Source organism: Peromyscus maniculatus, chromosome 1, assembly GCF_049852395.1.
Source record: "Peromyscus maniculatus bairdii isolate BWxNUB_F1_BW_parent chromosome 1, HU_Pman_BW_mat_3.1, whole genome shotgun sequence".
In the NCBI taxonomy this organism is placed as follows: domain Eukaryota; kingdom Metazoa; phylum Chordata; class Mammalia; order Rodentia; family Cricetidae; genus Peromyscus; species Peromyscus maniculatus.
Window position 1 is genome coordinate 14,364,304 of NC_134852.1, and position 15,827 is coordinate 14,380,130.

The 15,827-nt window shown below is 44.0% G+C and overlaps 2 protein-coding genes across 16 annotated transcripts in view; both read left to right on the forward strand.

Annotated features, from left to right (window-relative positions):
• Galp (galanin like peptide) overlaps positions 1 to 15,827 on the forward strand; it is a 230,325-nt gene that overhangs the window by 149,191 nt on the left and 65,307 nt on the right. The gene's annotated exons all lie outside the window — the stretch shown is intronic.
• The window catches only part of Znf667 (zinc finger protein 667), a 31,013-nt gene that overhangs the window by 6,165 nt on the left and 9,021 nt on the right, over positions 1 to 15,827 (forward strand). For 7 of the 15 annotated variants that reach the window (XR_013050682.1, XR_013050681.1, XR_013050679.1 and 4 more), the window contains 4 exons: positions 131 to 213; positions 2,574 to 2,700; positions 6,187 to 6,279; positions 15,383 to 15,421. Coding sequence is in view for 3 of the 15 variants with exons in the window: in XM_076570408.1 (XP_076426523.1) it covers positions 151 to 213; positions 2,574 to 2,700; positions 6,187 to 6,279; positions 15,383 to 15,421 (322 nt within the window). In the remaining 12 variants the exon portion in view is untranslated. The other 8 variants (XR_013050688.1, XR_013050687.1, XR_013050689.1 and 5 more) reach the window with 4 other exon arrangements.

Below are 15,827 nucleotides of genomic sequence, written 5' to 3' on the forward strand. Positions count from 1 at the left end.
ACACACGGACGGACGGATGGACGGACGGACGATCACACTTATTCCAGGTGCCTTGGCCTTTGGAGAGGTGACTGGGGACTGGAGACTGCTCCAAAGGCCATTGAGCTTCATGATCTCTCTCTTCTGCCAGCACTCTGTCTCATCCTCTGAATGTGGACCATCAAAGTCGGGGGAGGAAGGATGCCTGTAGCACGAGGGAAATCAAAATCCAAGGTAAGTGGTGACCCCCTCCCCACGTACTCCATTCTGTCTCATAAGATGTGGCCCATTTGTTTTCTTTCTGGAGGCCTCCTGCCTGTAGGAGATGGATGTGACACCTGGTGGCCCTCCCATTTCTATGGAGATGGGACCTGAGAAAGTACCAGTATCCAGAAAGCTGCTTCAGGTGCCATTTCCATGCCTCTCAGTGTTCGCATGACTATTGACGGTCCACTCAGCATCTGTAGGCGCTCTGCAGGATTCACAAATGCCCTCCCCAGAAAGAATATGAGAGCTCTGTAGTTTCTCTGGCTGGGGATGAGTACCCAGGTGGGACCCACTCAGCCAAAGGGGTTAGGTGTGTACGTGTCAGATCAGTCCAGTTTTACCACTTTGTGTTTTCCATCTAAAAACAATCCTCACGTGGAAGAAGTTTGCCTGGTTAAGGTACAAGAATGAGGAGTATAATTTGGAAACGGAAAAGCGAGGTACACAAGCCTTATGACTCACCTGCTTCACCACTGGAGATGATCAGATGAGTATCCATCAACTCAAGGGCAGTTTCTCATAATTCCCAGCCCGCCAGTGGTGGTGCATGCCTTTAATCCCACCACTCAGGAGGCAGAGGCACCGTGGATCTCTGTGAGGTCAAGGCCAGCCTGGTTGACAGAGTGAGTTCCAGGACAGCCAAGGCTACACAGAGAAATCTTGTCTTGAAAAACCAAACCAAAAAACCAAACAAATCCCGCCCCCCGCCCCAAGAAAAAACCAAAAAACCACATCCTTAGTCTGGGGATGTTGCTCAGTTGGTAGATTGCTTGCCCAAGATGCATAGACCCTGAGATTGATCTCCCTCACCCCCATAAATGGAATGTGGTAGAGCATGCCTATAACCTCAGTACTTAGGAGATAGAGACAAGAAGATGGGGAGTTCAAGGTCATCTTTGGCCACATGGTGAGTCCAGGCTAGCCTTGGATACATGAGGCCCTGCCTCAAGCTAACAAAACACGTTTCCCTCCGTTACGTGTGTTTGCTCTCTCTTGCTACCCCAATAACTTTACATCAGTATACATCCCTGTCATTTCTGACTTGGTCAGGATTCAGCCACAACATGGTTTAGCTGGGGTCTTCCGCTTGGCTTTTCCAGGACCAAAATCAAATTGTTGATTAACTGTATTTTCATTAGGGGCTTCGGTTCTCTTCCAGGTGTATTTGTCGTTAACAGAATTCAGTTCATTTTTTACATTCTGCACATCCTCCCCGTTCCTCCGTATTCATGGGAGGAGCAGGAGTCAGGCAAGCCAGAGCAGGACCTAGGTACTCTGTGTGAGTTTTCCTGGAGCCAAGGAAGCTGGCAGCACAGCGCTTGCCATTCAGTCGGGAGGACCCAAGTCAGGATCCATATTTTAAAAAGCAAGGTGCTGGCCAGCAAGGTGGCTCAGCAGGTAGAGGCACCAGTCACCAAACCTCACTACCCAAGGTTGATTCCCAGGACCCTCACTGTGGAAGGAGAGAACCAACCTGTCCTCCAAGTTGTCCTCTGACATCCACCTATGTACCACGGCACACACACCCCTACCTCCCCGAGTGCACACATAAATAATGTGAAAAAAAAAGTTAAAAAAAAATAAAGGCCAGATGCAACATCTATAATCCCACAGCTGAGGAGGCAGAGAGAGGGGACCCGCTGTCTGACCAGTGCTGGAACTGGTGAGCTCCAGGTTCAGGGAGAGGCCCTGTCTTCAAAAGCAAGGTGGAGAGCAGGCGAGGAAGATACTCATCGTCGACCTCTGTTCTCCATTACATTAGTTTATGTGCACCCTCACACATGCACACACCCAAATGAACGTGTACATACAATTCCCCGGGCACACTCGCACAGCATCTTCCTATGTTGTGATGAACCAGTGATAACCTGGTTGAAGAACTTTTTTTTTTTAAATTTTGAAGGAGTCAGACTGTCCCACTGAATCCCAGCTCCTTGATTTAGTAATTGTGTGAACTGCAATAATTTACCTTACCTCTCTAGGTAAGGTTTCCTCATTGGCAGCATTACTATGATTCCCTTGGCAATGCCTTACTACTAGGAAGGGTGAACACTGGGTGAGCCATATAGTTAGATACTTAGAAAAAAAATGTCTTGACTATAAAAGTCAGACCAAATTACTCTGTTTTTTAATGCAGCATAATCTTTAATAACAGATTTACTATGTGATATTGCATGCTATTAAATTTATTTAATATCCCTATCCCTGCTTCTTTGGTCTCAGAATTCCTGTTATGACATATCTCACCTATTTTCCATTTTCTCTACCAAGCAGAAGGGATTTTGGAAGCTCATGGTTGAATAGACTTGTCACTTTTTTCATTTCAGGCACCAGTGACTTTCGGGGACTTAGCCATCTACTTCTCACAGGAGGAATGGGAATGGCTGAGTCCCATTCAGAAGGATTTGTACGAAGATGTCATGTTGGAGAACTATCAGAATCTGGTCTTGCTTGGTAAGGTATCATGCTCCCTTCCCTCAACCAGCCGGTGAAGGCATGTGTCAGTCGGGGTGGGGGGTGGGGTGGGGGGTGGGGTGGGGGTGGGAGTGGGGAGGTGTCACTTAAGTTGTGTGTGTGTGTTTTTTTTTGTTTGTTTTTTGTTTTTTAATGGCTGTGTGTCTGTTCTAAATTACACAGTCGGGGCCTGGAGAGATGGCGCAGAGGTTAAGAGCACTGGCTGCTCTTCCAGAGGTCCTAAGTTCAATTCCCAGCAACCAAATGGTGGCTCACCACCATCTATAGTGAGATCTGGCGCCCTCTTCTGACATGCAGGCATACATGCAGGCAGGACACTATACATAATAAATAAATAAATCTTTTAAAATAAATAAATAAATTGCACAGTCGGTTGGTTTTTACTGTAATCACAGTATTAGAGACATCAGTTACCATGATCGATTTTAGGACATTTTCATTACTCTCCAAAGACACCCTGTAGTCAAGAGTAATTCATTTCCCATGCCTGTGTATCCCGTGAGTGGGTAATCCCCAGCCCTTGTTCTGTCTCTTTGGAGTTGCAAGTCTGAGCCTTGTGTGCAAATGGAATCATAAATACATGGCTTTTTCTCTCTTAATATAGTGTTTTGAGGTTCACCCCCACTGCAGCACGTATCAGGACTTTGTTCTGATCCATTATTGAATATTTACATTGTCTGGATAGACTACTTCATCTTATTTCTGTTTTATTAACCTGTGGGTATGTGGGTTGTTCTACTCTAATGAATGGCTGCAGTAAGCAGTCATGATCAGGTGTTTGTTTGTTTGTTTGTTTGTTGTCCAAGACAAAGTTTCTCCATGTAACAGCCCTGGCTGTCCTGGAACTCGCTCTGTAGACCAGGCTAGCCTCGAACTCACAGAGATCCACCCATCTCTGCCTCCCAAGTGCTGGGATTAAAAGTGTGTGTTACCACTGCCCAGCTTCATGGACAGGTTTTGGGGCATATGTTTTTATTTTCTTGCTTATATATTTTATAAATGGAATTGTGGGTCATTTGTAAACTGTACTCTTTTATATAATTTATGTATTTTATTTTATATGTATAAGTGTTTTGCCTGCATATATGTATGTGCACCATGTGCCCAAGGAGGCTAGAAGAAGGCATCAGCTCACCTAGAACTGGAGTCACAGGCAGTTCTGAATCACCATGTGGGTCCTGAGAACCAGACTCAGGTCCTCTGCAAGAACAACCATTGCTCTTAACCTCTGAGCCATCTCTTCAGCCCCCTGTACATAAATTTTTTTTTATTGTTCTTTTGAAAGAATTTACTGTAAGGAGTTGATGGGTGTTTAAGGTGAGCAGGAACACTGATTTAACACAGATGGTAACAAGGATGCAGCTACCATCGCTAAGGCTGTGGGGGGAAAGGAAGAGTCTGGGTGGTTTTTTAAGGACTAAGAGGACGAGCCCCATAAAGCTAGGACTCATATTTCTGAAAGGCAAGGGGAGTGTACTGTATGGTTTGTTTATATGAAACTAGTTCTATGAATAGGGGATGAAAAGAAAACTAGAAATTGAAATAGACCCCTGTCTTAGTTAGGGTTTCTGTTACTGTGAAGAGACACCATGGCTACAGCAATTCCTATAAAGGAAAACATTTAATTGGGGCTGGCTCATGATTTCAGAGGTTCAGTCCATTATCATCATGGCAGGATATGGCAGTGTGCAGGCAGACACGGTGCTGGAGAGGGAGCTGAGAGTTCTCCATCTGGATCTGCAGGCAGCAGGAAGAAAGAGCGAGCCACTTGTCTGGATTGAGCTTCTGAAACTTCAGAGCCTACCCCGCTAACAACACACTTCCTCCAACAAGGCCACACCTCCTAGTAGTGCCACTCCCTGTGGGGGCCGTTTTTATTCAAACCACCACAAACTCTGATTGGCAAAGCTGGCAGAGGGGACATTTAGATTGCAGAGCTTGAGGCCATGTAAGGTCCAGTTCCTTCACTTTTTAAATCCTTAATGGGTCCAAGTTGCTGTTGTTAGGGTTTTTTGTTTTGTTTTATTTTGTTTTGTGTTTTTTTTTTGTGTGTGTGTGTGTGTAACAGTTATTTTAATGTATAGAAATTATTGTGTATAACTATAACTATACATTACTTGCTTTTTATTTAATACATGTAAACTAGTAGCTCGCCTCAGAACCTTGAATGGAGGCACAACATAGCAGTGAGTCACAGAATGATGGCGATTTAGAGCTGAAAGATGACAGTTTCAGATCTTGTCCCAAGAGCATTTGGCCCTATGTTCAGAAAAGTAATCTATAGAGTTAGTGTCTTAGTCAGGGTTTCTATTGCTGTGAGGAGACACCATGACCACGGCAACTCTTAGAAAGAAAAGCATTTCATTGGGGCTGCCTTACCGTTCAGAGGTTTAGTCCATTGTCACCATGGCAGGAAGCGTGGCGGCATGCAGGCAGACATGGTGCTGGAGAGGGAGCTGAGAGTTCTGCATCCGGATCCACAGGCAGCAGGAAGAGAGGGTGTCACTGGCCCTGACTTGAGCATCTGAAACCTCAAAGCCCACCCCCAGTGACACACTTCCTCCTACAAGGCCACACCTAAGTGCCATTCCCTATGGGCCTAGGGGGGCTGTTTTCATTTAAGCCACCAGTTAGATTACACAGCACTACTCTATATAACTTAGCTGTCATCTTCTCTATCTAAAAATTTTAAACCAACTCTCAATCTAACCATTCAGCACAGAATAAATAGTGTGACATCAGAGGGGTAGACACCAAACAGTTCTCTGAATGTCGGACGGATATTGCAGTTATCTAGCACTACTCACGTGGGTCAGTATCGGGTCACAAGACTATCCCTACCTCAAATACTACCCACAAGTCCAGACCTCGGGAGCTTCCAACTGACTGCACATTGGGGGTTCCCACAAACCGCCCTCCCTCCAGGTTTGATAGAACTCAGGTATATCCTGAAGTTTACTAGTTCAACATAAAAGACTCTCTAGAGGCTGCAGATGAAAAGATGAATCAGGAGGGATTCCGGGGGAAAGAGTGCAGAGTTGTGCCATACCCTCCCTAGGAATGCTACTCCCCATGTGCTCAGCAACCCCCATGCTCTCTGAACCCCTCCTTGGAGCACATAAAGGCTTCGTTGGGTTGGTTTGATTGTTCCTTCTCCAGTTTCTGATTAGCCCTCTTGTGACGTTAGGGGGCGGGATGGTCCAAGCTCTGATTGCTGTTGATTGGTTGATTTCTCTGGGTTCCTGAGGAGGCCCTGTGCACTTGCTATCTCCAGAGCATATGAAGGACCATAGCAGTCTCCAGGTCTACTCTACCCTCATCCCTACCCTGCCCCTGTTCTCCAGCCCCGCACATTCTGGGTATTTCCGGTGTGATGACAAAGCCACGTTTTATTGACATGGGGCACGGCTCTGTTTCCAGTGCTGCCCACACAATGACTCGTTCCCTCATTTGTCCCATGTGCAGGTCTTGCCTGCCGGAGGCCAAATATCATCACCTTGTTGGAGAAAGGGAAAGCACCATGGGTGGTGGAGCCATCCAGACGGCGCCGGGGCCCTGGTGAGTGAATGAGAACCAAGGCCAGAGCTGCAGAAAGATGCTGAAGCAGTACATACACATGGCTGTCTGTAAACAACAGATATGTCTTACACAATCCTAAGAGTTGGGAATTCTACGAGGAAGACCCTAGCAGATCAAGTATCTGGTGACAGTGCACTCCCTGGTTCATATATACTACCTTCTTACTGTATTGAGGTAGAGTAGGAGGGATGAGGGGACACGATAAGGACACTGACCCCAGCTTGAGGGCTTCAACCCCAAAACCTGATCAAGTTCCAAGAGCCCTTACCATATCTCCTAATAGAGAAGTGGGCATCCTGCCTGAGAGCCATGGGCTCATTGTTAGAACAAGTGCCTGCCCCTTTAAGGCAGCGGTCACTAAAGAGGCCAGCTCCTACCATGGAAATCAGCCGCAGCCTGAACCCCTTCCTCGGGCGGAGAGTTAAGGAGCCGTCTGTGCTGTGGTCTCTACAGCTCCTAAAGTGTGGTCTTACCCAGTAGCAGGCTCTTCCATGCTTTTGGTTAGATACACGATGTAAAGCATGTGATGTAAAACTTTCTGCTACTCCTTGAAATGTTATAAAAGTCGTGTATTTCCTGTGTTTGAAGGACTTCTCCAAAGCCCGCTCAGGGGACGTCTCTGAAGAGGCTCCTATGGCCTCCTCCCAGCCCTACGTTTCATGGCTTGTGTCTCGGAGACTCTCACTATGTCAGTGCTCTCCCTCCTCCTTTCTCCCCCCCCCCCCCATCTTCTTCCCCTGTCTCTCTTACTCTCTCTTTAAAAGAAACTCCTCTCCAGGTAAAGCCTCTTCTTCCCTTTAAGATCGCCAGTGATGTCTGGTTCTCGAACATCGCTTCGTGCCTCGAGGCCTGATTGTGGTCTCCAAAACCTTCCTCCTAATAAACCTGACTTCATAGTGGGCAGTCGTCAGCCTTGCTGTCAGGTTGGCTTCGAGGCCCAGGTTCCTCCCGGCAGTGCTGTAGTGGGTGGAATTAGTACCATTGCATCATAGCTGAGTGGGACCCTGCCGTCCAGAGAGGTCCTCTCCTTGACAGATCCAGAACGGAACTCAGTCTGCCTTTGCATCCTGAAGCTCAGCTTTTCACCCTCCTTCCCTCCGACACTTTCTCTTTCGTGATCAGAAGAGGTATCGGCTGATCTTCTGATGCCAACACTCATTATGATAATGCTTGGATTTGAATGATTGTTATTCCTTAAGAAATCTTCATCTCGTGCCTGGCATAATTGGTACACCCCTTTAGTCCCAGCACTCGGGAGGGAGATCCAGGCAGATCTCTGTGAGTTCGAGGCCAGTCTGGTCTACAGTGAGAGTTCCAGGAAGGGCTGTTACGCAGTTACCTACTTCTTCCATCTAGGTCTAACTTCTTACTTTCTACCACATTTCAGTAATGCCAGTGTATTAGGAATCCATCGAGGGCTTAATCTACCAATGAAAGTGGATGGGCCCTCATTGTCTATCCCCTGTTAGTGATTAGACCCACCAGCTAAGGATAAAGTGTTCAGTACACAAGCCTTTGGGGGAACATCTTCATGTCCAAACCCCAGGAAGATATGTAACACAAAGAAGCCAGAGCAATACCAACCTGCCAGGCAAGGTATGGCCACTGATGCAGTGGTGTTAGGAAGGTAGCCAGCCACGTTCTGATTGGATTTGAGCCCTGAAGTCATGGGCTTGGGGTGGGGGGTGGCATGGCAAATGAGGACAGCTACTACTGTGTTTGTTTAAGAGAGGATGTTGGCACAATGAAAACGGAAGGCCCATCTTCATTTTCTATCTTTGGACATAAGAAATATTTATTTTTGTACAGCATAATGCTGTTTTTAGTCACAGATGAAATTTAGCCACATCATGTAAGGTTTAGAAAAAGCCAAAGTTGCCAACTAAGGATACCACTTAGATGTCAATCACTAAGTTGCTGTGAAAGCGATCATCATTCTTATGTACAGTTAGTAGAGTTTTGCTTCTGTAACATTGTATTCTGTTTCCATTTTGATTCTGATTTCTTAATTAATAGCAGTGCATTTGTGTAAGTAGTTTGTTTTTGTTTTTTTCCTTTCTGTTGCTTTTAGTCATGGAAATGAGATGCCGGATTCGAGAGTTACACTCTAGATATCTCTGAGTTGCTTTTCAGAGTTGTGACGTTGCCAGCTCCCAGGAAACCTGGCACAAACTTCAGAAGCCTTTCTAGGATTGGCGCTTCTCACCTTCTGTCTTAGTTGGTTGCTGAAGGAGTGAGCACAACCCACGGGACGATACCAGGAGACAGCTCCAGACAGCTTGTGCCAATTTTGTTTTTTTCCTTTTGCTGTGGTACAGCGGTTCTCAACCTTCCTAATGCTGCGACCCTTTAATGTAGTTCATCACGTTGTGGTGACCCCAACCATAAAATTACTTTGTTGCTACTTCATAACTGTCATTTTGCTACTGTGATGAATCATAATGTAAACATCTATGACAATACAGGATATCTAACATGTAGCCCCTGTGAAAGGGTCATTTGACCCCCAAAGGGGTTGTGACCCACAGGTTGAGAACCACTGCAGTGAGCGCTCAGAGCCTTGAGTCTACCCAGCAGAGGAGATTTAGTAAATGAGCACCGTCTACAGAAACGCAGTCAGTTCAACTTTCATTTTCACTAGAGCTGATGTTGTTCTCCCCCCCCCCCCCAAGGGCTTGGAGATAGCTCAGTGGCCGAACACTTTCCTAGATCACAGAAAGCCTGGGCTCAGGGGACAGTGCCCAAGAAAATAAAAATGTTCTCAGTAAATGTATGGCAACCAGTTTATGGAGCGCTTGCCAGGTCCAGGTTCTGTGCCAAGGCCTGCACATTCATTGTCTCATTTATTCTTTCCAGTACTTGTAGCAGTCTTTGTCATTCCAATATGACAAATGAGGGTTAGAACCCAGCTTAAATACCTTGCTTAGGCTCCGTGGAAGAACCAAGTGGTGAGGACTGGAGCCCTGGCAGTTTGCATTGTGACTCCAAATAGAGACCTACAAGGCCAGGTGCATTGGTGCACACCTATAACCCCCTAAAACCTCAGCACTCAGGAGGCAGAGGCAGGTGGATCTCTGTGAGTTGGAGACTAGGCTGGTGAGTTCCAGGCCAGCCAGAGTTCATGGTGTGACTCTGTCTAAAAAAAAAAAAAAAAATTCCTATTTTAGTCAATTTTATTTTATTTATTTGTTTTCTCTGGTTATAGGAAAATTGGTGAGTTTTTTAAACTTTTTTCCCATTTTTTTTGTTTCTTTTTGTGTGTGTCTGTGTGTCTCTGTGTGTGCATGCGCCCACACATGTCTGCGTGTATGTATGTGTGTGCATATTTGCATGTATGTGGGCATATGTGTGTAAGTGCATTTGGTGACGTGAGGTTGGTGTCAGGAGTCATCCTACCCATTGACACAGAGTCTCTCAATCAAACCTAGATCTCGGCAGTATTATGGCTGGACTTGCTAGCCAGCCTGCCCCAAGGCGCCCCGTCCACAAACCTGTGGCTGGAATTACAGACAGGCCTCTGGGCCAACCTATCATTTACTTGAGTTCTGGGAATCTAAATTTTGGTCCTTAAGATTAGAAAGCAAGTGTTTTAATCACTGAGCCATGACCCTGTCCCACGATTTTGGCTTTTTTTTTTTTTCTTACCTCTTCGTGTGTGCATATGTGTGGGTCAGTTGGTGGATACGCACATGGATGCCTTGTGAATGTCAGATGATAAGCTATGGAAGTTGGTTCTTTTCCTTCCATCCTGTGGGTCCCAGAAATCAAACTAATGTCAACAGACTTAGAAGCAAGTGCCTTTATGGGGTGAGACATCCCATAGGCGTTTTCAAATGGTGGGAGGTTTTGACTTCTACTTGGTAATTTCTCTTGTTGTTGTGAAGACATTCACCTGTATTCTAAAATTTTGAATATGTGCCATATTGTTTTAGTTTAAAGTGTTTTCAATTTTTACTTATTTGTGTGTATTGTATGTTGTATGTGTGTGGGCACTTGCATGCTGTAGTGTGTGTTGTGGAATTCAGAGGACAACATACTTCTTTTGTTTTGTTTTTTGAGACAGCGTTTTTCTATGTGACCCTGGCTGTCCTGGAACTTGCTTTGTAGACCAAGCTGACCTTGAACTCACAGAGATCCACCTGCTTCTGACTCTTGAGTGCTGGGATTAAAGGTGTGCACCACCGCCGCCCTGCTCTACTGCTTTTATGTAGGTTCTAAGGCTATATGTAGCTCAGGTCAGGCTTGTGTGGCATCACTGGGATTAGCTTTAGCATGTGCTGTGCTTTAGACTCCCTTCTTGGAAACAGGGAGAGGAACTGAAGGAATGTGTTAATATTCAAAGCAAGAAAAAGAGAGGTCCTCGGTAAATGAAGGTGCAAAGAAAAAGATAAGAAAGTGTCTGTAGAGATGGCTTAGTGGTTAAGAGAGCCTACTGCTCTTCCAGTGGAGCTGGGTTTGGTTCTCTGCACCTCTGACTCCTGCTCAGGAGATCCAGTACCTCTGTGTGTCCTTACACAATGAACACACACACACAGACACAACACAACACATAAAACCAATGGCATCAGAGCCAAGGATTCTAGGATAAATCCCATTAATCTTTTTTTAAGAGTTTACTTTCTTTTTTATCTATTTTTAATTATGTCTCTGTGTATACATGCACATGAGTACAGGTGCCAAACGAGGCGGAGACATCAGATTCACTTAGAGCTGGAGTTACAGGTGGTTGGTTGTAAATGACCCAGTGTGGGTGCTGGGCACTGGACTTGGGCCCTCTGCAGCCTTATGCACTCTTAACTACTGAGCCATCTCTCCAGTCCCCAATTCTTCTCCTTTTTTTTTTTTGAAAGCTGAGAAGTTTTAATTAGCAAAATTTGTTCTTTCACAATTTTTTTATTTATTTAAAGAACTTTTTTCCTTGTCTTTATTTTGTTTTTATTTATTTGTTTTGGGTTTATTTATTTATTTATTTATTTTAGTTTCTCTGTGTAGCTTTACAGCTGGTTCTGGATCTCACTCTGTAGACCAGGCCGGCCTCTGGTATCACAGAGATGTGCCTGCCTCTGGCTCCCAAGTGCTGGGACTAAAGGCGTGCACTACCACTGCACGGCCTTTTGTTTTTCATTTATTTTATGCAGTGTCATGTCCCCCCCCCACCTCCTCTATCTCCATTCAGAAAGGGGCAGGCCTCTCATAAGAGTCAATAAAGCATGGCACATCAAGTTGAGGCAGGGCCAAGCTCCTCCCCCTGCATCAGGGTTGGGTGAGGCAATCCAGCATGGAGAATGGGTTCCCAAAAACCAGCTCAAGCACCAGGGACAGGTCTTGATCCCACTGCTAGGAGCCCCACAAGCAGACCAAGCTACACAACTGTCACACACACACAGAGGGCCTAGTCCAGTCCCATGCAGGCTCCCTAGGTGTTGGTCCAGAGTCCATGAGCTCCCAGGAGCTCAGGTCAGCTATCTCTGTGGGTGCCCCCATCATGACCCCCCTGACTTATACATTCCCTCCTCCCTTTCTTCTGCAAGACTCCTAGAGCTCAGCCCAGTATTTGGCTGTGGATCTCTGCATCTGCTTCTATCATTTATTGGATAGAGTATCTCTGATGGCAATTTCAGGATCGTCACCAATTTGATTAAAGGAGATGGCCAGTTCCGGCATCCTCTCCACTATTGCTAGGAGTCTTAGCTGCGGTTATCCTTGTGGATTTTGGGGGGTTTCCCTGGCACCAGGTTTCTTCCTAACCCCAAAATGGTCTCCTCATCAAGACTTCTCTTTCATTACTCTCCCCCTCCATCCTGCCTCCCACACCCAGCCCGTCCAACCTGCTCCCTCAAGCTGCCATCCCTCCATCTCCCCCAACCCCTCTACCCCACTTGCAATTTACCCAAGAGATCTCTTCTATTTCCCCTTCCCAGGGAAATCTATGAATCCCTCTTTGAGCCCTCGTTGTTATCTAGCTTCTCTGGAGCTGCGAGTTGTAGTCTGGTTATCCTTTGCTTTATATCTACTATCCACTTATGTGAGAGTACGTTCCATGTTTGTCTTTCTGGGTCTGGGTTACCTCACTCAGAATGTTTTTTTTTTTCTAGTTCCACCCATTTGCCTGCAAATCTCATGATGTCATTGCTTTTTACCGCTGTAGTAATACTCTATTGTGTAAATGTACCATATTTTCCTTATCCATTCTTCAGTTGAGACGCATCTAGATTGTTTCCAGGTTCTGGCTATTACGAATAATGCTGCTATAAACATAGTTAAGGAAGTGTCCTTGTGGTATGATGAGCATCGTTTGTGTATATCCCCAAGAGTGGTATAGCTGGGTCTTGAGGCAGGCTGACTCCCAATTTTCTGAGAAACTGCCATACTGATTTCCAAAGTAGTGTACAAGTTTGCACTCCCACCAACAGTGGAGGAGTGTTCCCCTTACTCCACATCCTCTCGAACATAAGCTGTCTTCTGTGTTTTTCATCTTAGCCATTCTGACAGGTGTAAGATGGTATCTCAGAGTCATTTTGATCTGCATTTCCCTGATGACTAAGTATGTTGAGCAATTCCTTAGATGTCTCTCAGATTCTTCTGTTCTCTGTTTAGATCTGTACTCCATTTTTTAATTGGATTATTTGGTACTTTGATGTCTAATTTCTTGAGTTCTACATATATTTTGTATATCAGTCCTCTGTTAGATGTGAGGTTGGTGAAGATCTTTTCCCATTTTGTAGGTTGTCATCTTATTGACCGTGTCATTTGCCCTACAAAAGCTTCTCAGTTTCAGGAGGTCCCATTTGTTAATTTTGCTCTCAGAGTCTGTGCTGCTAGGGTTATATTCAAGAAGTAATTCCCTGTGCCAGTGCATTCAAGACTACTTCCCACTTTCTCTTCTTTCAGGTTCAGGGTAACTGGATTTATGTTGGAGTTTTTGATCCACTTGGACTTAAGTTTTGTGCATGGTGACAGATATGGATCTATTTGCAGTCTTCTACATGTCAACATCCAGTTATGCCAGCACCATTTGTTGAAGATGCTTTCTTTTTTCCATTGTACAATTTTGGTTTCTTCATCAAAAATCAGGTGTTCATAGGTGTGTGGATTAATGTCAGGATCTTAGATTCGATTCCATTAATCCATCTGTCTGTTTTTATGCCGTTAACAAGCTGTATTTATTACTATAGCTTGATAGTAGAGCTTGAGGTCAGGGATGGTGATGCCTCCAGAAGTTCCTTTATTGTACAGGATTATTTTGGCTATCCTATGTTTTTTTGTTTTTCCATATGAAGTTGAGTATTGTTCTTTCAAGGTCTGTGAAGAATTGTGTTGGAATTTTGATGGGGATTGCATTGAATCTGTAGATTGCTTTTGGTAAGATTGCCATTTTTACTATGTTAATCCTGCCTATCCATGAGCATGGAAGATCTTTCCATTTTCTGACATCTTCTTCAATTTCTTTCTTCAAAGACTTAAAGTTCTTGTCATACGGGTTTTTCACTTGTTTGATTAGTTACCCAAGATATTTTATATTGTTTGTGACTATTGTAAAGGGTGTTGTTTCTCTGATTTCTTTCTCAGCCCCTTTACCATTTATATGTGGGAGGACTACTGATTCTTTTTTTTTTTTTTTTTTAAGTTGATCTTGTATCCTGCCACATTACTGAAGGTGTTTATCAGTTGTAGGAGTTCCCTGGTAGAATTTTAGAGGTCACTTATGTATACTATCATATCATCTGCAAATAGCAAAAGTTTGACTTTTTCCTTTCCAATTTGTATCCCCTCAATCTCCTTTTGTTTTCTTATTGCTCTAGCTAGAACTTCAAGTACTATATTGAATAGATCTGGAGAAGATCTATTATCTTCTATCTGACTTTAGTGGAATCGCTTTGAGTTTCTCTCCATTTAATTTGATGTTGGCTGTTGGCTTGGTGTATATTGCTTTTATTATGTTTAGGTATGTTCCTTGTATCCTTGATCTCTCCAAGACTTTTATAATGAAAGAGTGATGGATTTTTTTTCCCGGTTTTTCGAGACAGGGTTTCTCTGTGTAACTTTGGAGTCTGTTTCTCTGTGTAGCTTTGGAGTCTGTCCTGGAACTCGCTTTGTAGACCAGGCTGGCCTTGAACTCACAGAGATCTGCTTGCTTCTGCCTCCTGAGTGCTGGGATTAAAGGTGTGCACCACCACCACCCAGCAAGAGTGTCGGATTTTGTCAAAGACTTTTTCAGCATCTAATGAGATGATCATGTGGTTTTGGTTTTTGGGTTTTTTTTTTTTTCTGTATGTGAATTACATTGACAGATTTTTATATGTTGAACCATCCTTGCATCCCTGGAATGAGGCCTAATTGATCATGGTGGATGATTTTTTTTTTGATGTGTTCTTGGATTCTGTTTGCCAGTATTTTACTGAGTATTTTTGCATCAATGTTCATGAGGGAGATTGGCCTGTAATTCTCTTTCTTTGTTGCATCTTTGTGTGGTTTGGGTATCAGGATAACTGTTAGCCTCATAAAAAGAATTTGGCAATGTTCCTTCTGTTTCTATTGTATGGAACAATTTGAGGAGTATTGATATTAGCTTTTCTAAAAAGAATTTGGCAATGTTCCTTCTGTTTCTACTGTGTGGAACAATTTGAAGAGTATTGGTATTAGCTCTTCTTTGAGATTCTGATAGAATTCTGTGCTGAAACCATGTGGCCCTGGGCTTTTTTTCTTTTTTCTTTTTTTTGGTTGGAAGACTTAATGACTGCCTCTTAGGGGTAATAAATTTATTTAAATTATTTATTTGGTCTTGATTTAATTTTGGTATATGGCACCTCTTGAGAAAATTGTCCATTTCTTTTAGATTTTCCAATTTTGTGGAGTACAGGCTTTTGAAGTATGACCTGATGATTCTCTTATTTCCTCGTTGTCAGTTGTTAAGTCTCCCTTTTCATTTCTGATTTTGTTCATTTCTATGTTCTCTTTCTTCCTTTTGGTTAGTTTGGATAAGGTAGTTTACCCTTTTGGTAGTTTGTTGATTTCCCAAAGGACCAACTCTGTTTATTGATTATTTGTATTGTTCTCTTTGTTTCTATTCTATTTATTTCAGCCCTGAGTTTCATAATATCCTGGCTTCTCTTCCTCTTGGGTGAGTTTGCTTCTTTTTGTTCTAGAGCTTTCAGGTGTGCTGTTAAGTCACTAGTGTGAGATTTCTCCACATTCTTTATGTAGATACTTAGTGCTATGAATTTTCCCCTTAGCACTGCTTTCATTGTGTCCCATAAGTTTGGGTATGTTGCCGGGTGGTGGTGGCGCACGCCTTTAATCCCAGCACTCAGGAGGCAGAGGCAGGTGGATCTCTGTGAGTTCGAGGCCAGCCTGGGCTACCAAGTGAGTTCCAGGAAAGGCGCAATGCTACACAGAGAAACCCTGTCTCGAAAAACCAAAAAAAAAAAAAAAAAAAAAAAAAAAAAAAAAGTTTGGGTATGTTGTGCATTCATTTTCATTGAATTCTAGGAGGTCTTTAATTTCTTTATTTCTTCCTTGACCCAGTG